Source organism: Helianthus annuus, chromosome 13 (genome assembly GCF_002127325.2).
Source record: "Helianthus annuus cultivar XRQ/B chromosome 13, HanXRQr2.0-SUNRISE, whole genome shotgun sequence".
Lineage (NCBI taxonomy): Eukaryota > Viridiplantae > Streptophyta > Magnoliopsida > Asterales > Asteraceae > Helianthus > Helianthus annuus.
The window spans coordinates 118,668,371-118,678,433 of record NC_035445.2 but is presented as its reverse complement, the minus strand read 5'-3'; the positions used below and the strand labels follow the sequence as shown (position 1 = coordinate 118,678,433).

The 10,063-nt window shown below is 35.5% G+C and overlaps 1 protein-coding gene across 1 annotated transcript; it reads left to right on the top strand.

Annotated features, from left to right (window-relative positions):
• Positions 1-321: 321 nt before the first annotated feature.
• Positions 322-9,833, top strand: LOC110899187 (clathrin interactor EPSIN 1). The gene is made up of 11 exons (XM_022146058.2): positions 322-491; positions 579-630; positions 2,486-2,565; positions 2,660-2,738; positions 3,441-3,524; positions 3,646-3,791; positions 4,463-4,711; positions 5,929-6,089; positions 6,210-6,403; positions 8,022-8,397; positions 9,330-9,833. The coding sequence occupies exons 1-11, from the start codon at positions 451-453 to the stop codon at positions 9,554-9,556; spliced, it is 1,689 nt and encodes a 562-aa protein (XP_022001750.1). The 5' UTR covers positions 322-450; the 3' UTR covers positions 9,557-9,833.
• The last annotated feature ends 230 nt before the right edge of the window (positions 9,834-10,063 follow it).

Below are 10,063 nucleotides of genomic sequence, written 5' to 3'. Positions count from 1 at the left end.
TTGCAACAAAAAATTAACTTTTCTATACGGGCTATACGGGCCGTATAACATTATACGGCCCGTATACAGATTTCAAAACTAAAAACTCTTATCAAACCTTCGAAACAAAATTATGCAAATATGTATACGACCCGTATATAACTATACGTCCCGTATACATATAAAAACAAAAAAAAAACATTCCATCGCATTAAATTTTGCGCATAAACATTCTATACGGCCCGTGTATACGAATATGGATGTGAAAATAAGATTACAGAGGTATGGAAATTGGCTACCCTAAGTTTATTTTCCAAAAGTTTTTATGTTTTAAAATAGTAATTCTCTATATAGATCTGTATCTATCTTTTCCTCTCTCTCTGATATTCGATTCATCGCAGATCCATTCTCCTTCGATCGATCAACAAACCCCAAATCTTCATTCATTGTTCATCGTTCTGCAAATCAAACATGGATTTCATGAAGGTGATCGATCAGACCGTGCGTGAAATGTAAGCTCTATTTCCATTTTCCACCGAATTAGATGTAATTTTTCTTCAATTTCTAATAAACCTTCGTTTGATTCTTCTCAATTTCAGAAAGAGAGAGGTGAATTTGAAAGTATTGAAGGTGCCTGAGATCGAACAGAAGGTAATAATGTTAAGAATATGTGGTTTTAGGTTTATAGAAATGAATGTGTACGTGTGTTGCATGAGCAATTGGGAGATTTAGGGTTTGTATTGATGATTGATCCACTGTTAATTGTAAATCGGTTAATTAGGTTAATGTTGATGTGAATTTGAACCTTATGTGAATAAGATTTGTGAGTTGATTGAGATTTATATTGCACAAACTGCAAATAGATTAAAATTGGTGTTGGTTTAACCGATTCGGTGTTAGTTCTGCATTTGAGAAGGTATTAGGTTTGTTAATTAGGACTTGTTGTGAATTCTGAGTTTAAGGATTTTATGAATCGAGTTTTTAAGATGGACTCATGGACATGTATCTTTAGTTTTAATAGGAAGTAGCTAGCTTAAATCCAACAAATGCTTAGAGGTTAAGGATTTTATACTTTGGATCATAGTTACCTAAATCGCTAGGGTAGCCATGATCCACGTATTGGATCGTGGTGTACCCAATCGCCAGTCGCTAGCGATCCAAAATGCCATGGTACGGCGATCCGATTTGATCAGGTACGGCGGTCCACATCGATCAAGTACAGTGCTCCAGTTTGATCAGGTACGGCGAATTTGATTAAAAATCTAGGCGTATCAGGTTTAATTTGGTACGTATATGGTTCAGTTTGCTCGTTGATCATGGTCTGCAATTCGAATATGTTTGATTGTTGTTTGTGTCTGATTGAAACAAAGAAGCAGAAGAGGTGTAGTGGGCTGGTAATGTGAAAAAGGAGCGGCTGGTAGAAATGTTAGGGTTTTTTGTGTTGTTTAGTGAAGAAAAAGAAATAAAAAGAGATAGTTTGTGTGTGCGGCTGTTAAAAGCATTTCTAGGGTTTTTAGTTTTGTTTTTTCTTATTCGTGGAAATAATGATAAGGTTGGGGTTATATTGTTTGACAGCTAAGGGCTTTTCAATAAATCAAATAAAAAAAAATTAATTTGTGTTTTTAGAACTATATGTTTTTGTTTTCTATTTGGTAATACGAATATTGGATTTTGGTTCTTTGGATTTGTAGTTTCTGTTTTAATTTGTGTATTCCGAACCAGACTCAATGGTTCACCGTACCGGATCGTACCGAAATGAACCTACCCTCCGTACCGAATTCGTCCTATCTAGCGAATCGCGAACCCGAACCGCGTACCGAACCGGAGCGAACCGCGAATTAGGTGACTATGCTTTGGATCTATGTTGTCAAGGTGCATACGCTTAAGAGCGGCAGTTTTTTAAAGTAAGCACATAATATAAGAATACAGGGGTTTTAGACATGTCTAGGGCTAGTTTAGGCTGTTTTAGGTTGATTCCATGCTTATTTAGGGGTTTCAGACATTTTTGGTCTGAAACTGTGCTTGATCTCCTGAAATAGCGCGTTTCGAGGCGCAATGGTTTACCTTTGCTGCGCCTAGTCGCACGCCTGGTGCACTTTTGAAAACATAGCTATGGATGCATGTTAACAATGTGTTTGTTATAATGAGCCATTCTTGACTTGGTGGTTGACTGGTTGTGGTAATATCAACTTCTATTTTATGAATCTGACAAAATAGCATGATATAGTTTGATACAAGGAGTCTTATGCATTGGATTAACTGAGTAGCAGACTAAGTTGTTTTAAAATAGGTTTTTTTTCGTTGTTTTTGTGGATTAGATTTCATCCAAAGCTTATCTATAACCGAGTGGTTTTGGTGCAGTTTGTCGAAACTGAAAAAAAAAGAAGATAATGTTCTCGCGGTTATAATTTTGGTTGATAAATCACGGTCTCATCTAGGTCCAGTTTTAATGATGATTAGATAGTTGTTGTAGATCTGTTCATCAACTTTAGTGATACTGACACAGGTGTTAGATGCAACTGATGACGAGCCTTGGGGTCCACATGGTACCGCATTAGCAGAGATTGCACAGGCAACTAAAAAATTGTAAATGCTTATTACATTCACGTATAACAAATTCTCCTTTCCACATTATATTATTAAATTATACGAAATTTGACTAAATCCATATGTATTCCAGCTCTGAATGTCAAATGGTTATGAATGTCCTGTGGGCCAGATTAACTGAAACGGACCGCAATTGGCGTCATGTATACAAGGTACTCCTTTGTTTGCTTTTGCACTTCAGTGCACCCAATTAGCCTTTTAGTTAGGGATGTTCAACGAATCGAATAACGATTTTTCGAATTTTTATTTATTTTACCTGACTTAGTATTCGTTCCGCATTTGATTAAGATATGAATTATTCGATTCGAATTTGATTAAGATATGAATTATTCGATTTGAATTTGTATTCGAAATTTATGCCCAATTCAAAATTCGATTCAATTCGTATCTGAAACTCAAATTCGAATAAGTTCGATTCAATTCAAATTCACCCCAAATAATAAATTCTTTTGTTTTTAAAACTACTACAAACTAATTATAAGAGCATTTAGAGTTTGGCCCAAATTCAGAAGATTTTTTTTTCCATATGTGTGTGTGTGTATATATATATATAAATGTATATATATATATATATATCATATTTCGAATCGAATTGAAAATCATAAATTCGTATTTGATTACCTGACTCGAATTCGAATCGAATCGAACTCGAATATTTGAAAACCGAATTCGAAGCTTGATAATCAAATTCGAAGCTTGATAATCGAATTCGAATCAACTCGAATTTCGAATTTTTCGAATGCGAATCGAATACTAAACACCCCTTCTTTGACTTCAAATAAAACTTCATATATTCTGAATATTATTTTTTTAATCTTTTGCTGAGTCCCTCTAGTTCTGAGCTTTGATTCCAGGCATTAGCTGTGATAGAGTATTTGGTGGCAAATGGGTCTGAACGGGCTGTTGATGACATCATAGAACATACGTTCCAGATCTCTGTATGTCTTTTTTCAACTCTAGAATCTTTCAATTCTTCAATTTCTGATTATTGTTATTATTAACTGACATATTTTACATTGTTCTTGTCATCTGCCCTAATTCATCTTGCAAATCATAAAGTCGCTCTCATGTTTCGAATACGTTGAACCAAATGGAAAAGATAGCGGAATCAATGTGAGAAAGAAAGTCGAGAACATAGTGGCGTTGCTGAATGATAAAGATAAGATTCAAGCAGCTAGAAACAAAGCTGCTGCAAACCGTGATAAGTAAGTCACAGTCAATGTTTTGAAAACCGGACCGGGAACCAGGGGTCTGACAGATCCGGTTCACCCAAACAGACCTGTTTTGAGTCGAACCGGCTGGTTGGACCGGAAACTGGTGGTCGAATTGGAAAACCGGCCGGTTGAACTGGTCTTTTATTAAAAAATTTTCAATTTTTACCATGTTTATAATTTTTTATGGGATTACTTGGTTCTTTAATCCGGTTCGATTGGTCCAACTGTCTCGACCAATGGACCGGTAAAGAGACCGGTTCGACATCCGGTCCGGTCCTGAAAACCTATGCAGTTAATATTGGTGATAGATCGGTTATTGGCCCCCATGTAAAATATCGGTCAGAATCTTAGTACTGATATTATCGGCTATATTGACCGATATATCACTGAAATTTGACTGATATAACCGATATATCACTTAATTGTTTGTGTTAATTTGCTATATATATAAATTCTGCATTATATTAAAAATACCGATATCTCACCGAGATAACCTATATCTCAAATATCAGTCCTTGACTGATATCTGATATTTTACCGCATTAACTGCATAGCTGAAAACACTGGTCACAGTCCCAAGTAAACGAAATGATTTCTATTTTTCTTTACTGTAATTTGTAATATGCTTAGGTGATTAAATTATGTTATATGATTATTGTTAGGTATGTTGGATTATCATCAACTGGAATTACATTTAAATCAGGCTCAGCAACATCACTGAGCAGCAGTAGCTTTCAGAAAAGTGATCGATATGGTGGGTTTGGTGGTTCAAGAGATAGTGATACGTATAGAGATAGTTTTAAGGAAAGAGATCAATCAAATGAAGACCGGTTTGAACCAGGTAAATATAAGCCACGCAGAGAGGCTAGTAGCGGGAGCTCCTCGAAAAAAGGAACGTCTCGTTATGGAAGGTTGGTTCTTTTTTCTTGTGTTACAAGTTACATTCATTGCAAAGCTTTCATATGTTACAATATTTGAGTGTTCCTGATATATAAGTAAACTAAAGATATTAGACAAGTTAGCATGTGAATTTTTAATGGATAGATAAAGATAAGACACAGTTAATTTTATTGAGGGTGTGACTAGGCCTGTAAATGAACCGAACGTTCAGGAACTATTCTTGAATTGTTCGGCGGGAAGTTCGTTTATGTTTGATTATTTAAATAAATGAACGAACACGAACAAGAAGTTTTGTTCATATAATTAAACGAACGAACATGAACACACGTTTTGTTCGTTCGTTTATGTTCGCTGATTTACGTACATTTATGCTTGTTCGTTTAAATTTTAAATAAATTCATAAATAGTTATATTTATATAAATCTACCTGCCCCGCTTGCGGTATACGCATATAATGTATATATGCGTGGGCCCTCGGGGGCAAAAGTGAAAGTGCACTGATTTTAACGTTATTTTACTAATTTCGTGAAAATAACGTTAAAAAGCGAGTGACGGTTGATCATGCATCATGTGGTGATGTTGATAGCCGAAAGACTAGGGGGTACATGCATTAATCGGCTTTTGTCCCAATTGCTGAGTGTTATGTGCCTTATTCTTGAATCATTTACATTCAAACCACTATTTTAGATGTGTTTTTGAATGGATTATGATGTTGATGTATTAGACTTGTTTGATTGTGTTCAACAATGTTAATATATGTTCCGTTTATGTTTGTTCAATGATGTTCATTTGTGTTTGTTTGTTCAATTATGTTCATTTGTGTTTGTTTGTTCAATTATGTTCATTTGTGTTTGTTTGTTCAATTATGTTCGTTTATGTTCATAAACTGTCCAACGAACACAAACATACTCATTTTCTTAATAAACGAAACATGAACAAAAAAATTGATTCGATTATATGTTCGTGTTCGGTTAAAGTGAAATGAACGAAACATGAACAAAAAAATTTATTCGATTATACCTATGTTCGTGCTCCTTTGTGCTCGTTTACAGGCCTAGGTGTGACAACACGTGAAAGATCTTTACGTCCATATTTTCTTAACCATAGTGACATGTACTATAATTTGATAATAGTTAGTAATTTTGGTGTCACGGTTGTTGTAACGTGTTCAATGTTTCTTTTTTCATTCTAGCTTATGTTGTTACTAACACTGAAAGAGTGACCACAGCACCATTGAAGACTCTACAGCTAGTGGTGCATCAAAACCATCAACAAAGAACGCTTCTGATAAATATTCCTCAATTCCATCACAAACCTCAAGTGCACCATCAAACAACAACAACGATGATGATTTTGATGATTTCGACCCTCGTGGAACATCAACCACAAGTAAGTCTTTTACTACGATATTTTACACATAGTTCATGCAGTGGTTGTGACGTTACATACTTATACTTGCATTAATGCTTTTGTGGATACTAAACATGATACCTTGTTTGTGTTTGACAGAGGCAGCTACTGTAAGCTCTCCACAAGTGGATTTGTTTGGACAGAGTTTAATTGGTGACCTTTTGGACGCACCGACATCGGGCCCCACACAGAATAATAATGGAATTAGTAAGTCGGAAGAAGTTGATTTGTTTGCTGATGCTGCCTTTGTGTCAGCGCCGACAAATTTGGCTGGGGGGACATCTGGATCTGAGGTGAACTTCAACTCGCGTACAAATTATACTATTTCAAATCAAAGGGTGTTTGGGATTGAGTTTGGAAATGACATATTGACTTATTGGTTTTTTCAAAAAGCCAATAAGTTAAAATAGTGTTTGGAATTGACAAAAATGCCTTTTATTTTGGCTTTTTGAAAGGGGTAAAAAGTTGTTTTCCACAAGCCACAAAACCCTGGCTTTTCAAATAGCTCTTGGCTTTTTAAACATAAAATTACCAATCTACCCCACTCTTTATCTAAAACCCCTTGGTTCAGTTTTCTACATTCGTAAGACAAGGAGTTGATCGAACAAGTTAAAATCAACCAATGAAACTGCATACAAATCAATAATCAGGTTGAATTAATAATTCTCAAGTTGAAAAACTGTAACGAGTTTCAGACCTTCGTCGTTTGCAAAGAAGAAACTTTCATGAAAATGGAAGATAATTGAAAGAGTTGCGCAGAGAGTTTTTTATATGATATTCTTTATCATGCAATAACTTGAAGAACTATTTATGGTGGAATTTCTAGTACAATTTCTTCTTTATATGGTTATTTTATTATATAAAAACATACCGACGTAACTACTTGATTTTTTTTTTATTACATATTTTGTAATTATTTTAAAATTATATATATATTTTTTTAAAAGATTGTTAAGTATATAATATTATATGTAAAAGTATTAAATTGTTTTAAATATATAAGAATGTCCTTTTTGGTCATTTTACGTAAATAATTTAAGTCAAAACACTTTTTAAAAAACAACTTATTGACTTATTGGCTTTTCCCACCTTAAAAGCTAATCCAAGCATTTTTTTAAAACTCCTTTTAGAAAAGTTATAAGTTAATAAGCCCTTTTAACAAAAACCACTTTTGGAGTTAAATAAGCAATCCCAAACACCCTCTTAACACCACCATTCATTCTATTAAATTTTGGGGTGTTATGGTTTACGCTTAATAAACTGGGTTTCTAACGGTTTGGTTCACGGTTTAAAACTTGGAAGTAGGGCTGCAAATGAACCAAACGAACACGAGCAAGACCTTGTTCGTTTGTTAAGGAAATATATGTTCACGAACTGTTCATGAACACTTACCGAACGAAATTATCTGTTCGTGTTCGTTTGTTAAGGATATGAATGTGTTCATGTTCGTGTAATCGTGTTCGTTTGTTAATATTAGGTACCCAACGCAAACGAATGTTCATGAACACAAGTGAACACAAACAAGCTTTCATGAACACCACTGATACTTATTAAATATTTTATTTGTCGGAATTGTGAAGTGTTTAAATAACATATAAAAATTAAAAACACTAATGAGCTATCGAACATAAACGAACATGTTACCGAACGTTCACGAACATAAATGAACAAACACGGCCTCTATTCATGTTCGTTTATTTAACTGAACGAACAGGACCGAACTTCCCGTCGAACGGTTCACGAACTGTTCCTTGAAAGCACGGTTCTTTTACAGCCCTACTTGGAACCGCCGTTTACCTTGGATGATGCAGTTATGCATATGTATATTATCCATGAATCATTTTTTAACATTTTAAAAATCAAATACAAACTACCGATTCTTATTTTAAAAAGTTTTGGCATCTTCTGCAGAATAAAGTCGATCTATTTGCCTCTCCACCAGCAAGTTTTGCAGCTCCTTCAGCAGCTGTTGACTTTTTTGCGGTTCCTGAGCAAGCTGAGATCAAGCCCCCAGAATCTAAGACAATGCCAGCTCAGACAGTTGACCCATTTGCTGCTGTTCCGTTGACGAATTTTGATGATTCTGACTTTTTTGGCTCGTTTTCTTCTCATGCTAGTTCGGTACCTACAGAGCCTGCACAGAGCTTTATGGATAGCAGCAGTAACACAAACAATCAAAACGCTAAAACCCCAGCACCTTCATCGAAGAAGGATGGCTTTCAAGTCAAATCTGGAGTTTGGGCTGATTCTTTGAGCCGTGGGCTAATTGATCTCAATATATCTGGACGTAAGTCGCTCCTTCTTTCCAGACTTATTTCTACTAGCGGTGTTCATAAACCATTCAAACTGACCGAATCGTTTAAACCGAAGAAGTTGACTGGTTCGGCCTGTTTGATATCAAAGCGGTGTAGTTTTGAGTCTTTCGACGGTCTGGTGGTTTTAATGGTTCGGTTTTTGAAACAGGCCGTGTAAACCAAACCAGCTGTTTAAATTTTTATTATTAATGTATAAATTTTTTCATTTTTGGAATAGTAAAATGCCATTTTTCGTTCCTGAGGTTTGGCCAGGTTTGCGTCTTTTGTTCAAAGGTTTGTGTTTCCGCATCTGGATCCAAAAGGTTTGAAATCTTGCCATTTTCATTCTGCTCGTTAACTCCATCCATTTTCTTCCGTTAAGTCAGAGGTTTTTCTGTCTTTTTTGTTAAATTAAAGGGCAATTTGGTCTTTTTCAGGGGTAATCTGTCTTTTTACATAAAGTGAAAAAAGACAGAACTGCCCTTTAAGTTAACTAAAAAGACGGAATACCCTTGACATAACAGAAAAAAATGGATGGAGTTAACGAGCAGGTTGAAAATGGCAAGTTTCAAATCTTTTGGATCCAGATGCGGAAAATCAAACCTTCGGACGGAAGTCACAAAACTGGCCAAACCTCCGGGATGAAAATGGCATTTTACTCTTTTTGTAATATGTAGTATATATGTATTCATATCGAACTGCCAGACTATCACAAAGAACTGTTATATCGCCAGACCTGATAAAGTGGCCAGTCTGGCCAACCCAACGCCGGTTTGGTTTATTATTTCTTAAAACTGTAGTTAATAGTTCGGCCCAGAATTGTTGTCAAACCCAGCCGAACCAGACCATGAACACCCCTATTATCAATGAATGTCCCAAATCGACCCATTCATGATAGAACCATATATTTTTTATATCTGCGCAGCCAAGAAGGTAGACCTCACCGATGTGGGCATTGTTGGCGGTCTGTCTGCTGGGCCCGAAGAGAAGGACAAGGGACTTCCAAATTCATTGTTTATGGGTCGGGCCATGGGCACAGGATCTGGGCTCGGTAAGTCAACTGGTTTCACAACTTCAGCAACAACTGACATGGATGATTTCTTTTCTAGCCTTAGTGGCTCGCAAAATCAATATGGATCGTTCCAAAAGTAAGCTTTTCTTGATGTCACAAAACATTATGAATATACTTTTAAAATATTTGATTGGAGTGTGAGATCATTTGGTGTGTATGTTAAAATGTCTGCTAAAGTTGGTAGCAATTCATTAGACTTTTTGGGTGATGCTGCATGCTTATGATGGACCATCACACTGTATTCGAATACTCGTATATTGCATACACTTTTACTCCTGTATTTGTACCAAGCATACTTGCAAAAGACTCGTGTATCATTTATCCTTAACCGTTTATTAGGGTAAGGTTTTTGTAGCATATATGATTATTAACGCAATTAATGAAATCGTATATGTTGGTGATTTTAGCGTCATCAAAGCATTTTTTTTAATAGCCAACGAAACTTTTATTACCTCACAATCCAATCCAAACAAAACACCAGCCAGAAGCTGGACATCAACAGAAAAAAGGGAAAGGAAAAAAAAAACCAAAAGAAATTACAATGTTATATTGAAATCCCACCACTCTTGCCTTGTTATCGAGCTAAA

Bases quoted from the DNA above. Each gene is read 5' to 3' on its own strand.
- LOC110899187 (XM_022146058.2), top strand. From the start codon at position 451: ATGGATTTCATGAAGGTGATCGATCAGACCGTGCGTGAAAT. The intron at 3,525-3,645 runs GTATGTCTTTTT...CAAATCATAAAG, and splicing joins AACATACGTTCCAGATCTCT to TCGCTCTCATGTTTCGAATA. The intron at 4,712-5,928 runs GTTGGTTCTTTT...GAGTGACCACAG, and splicing joins GGAACGTCTCGTTATGGAAG to CACCATTGAAGACTCTACAG.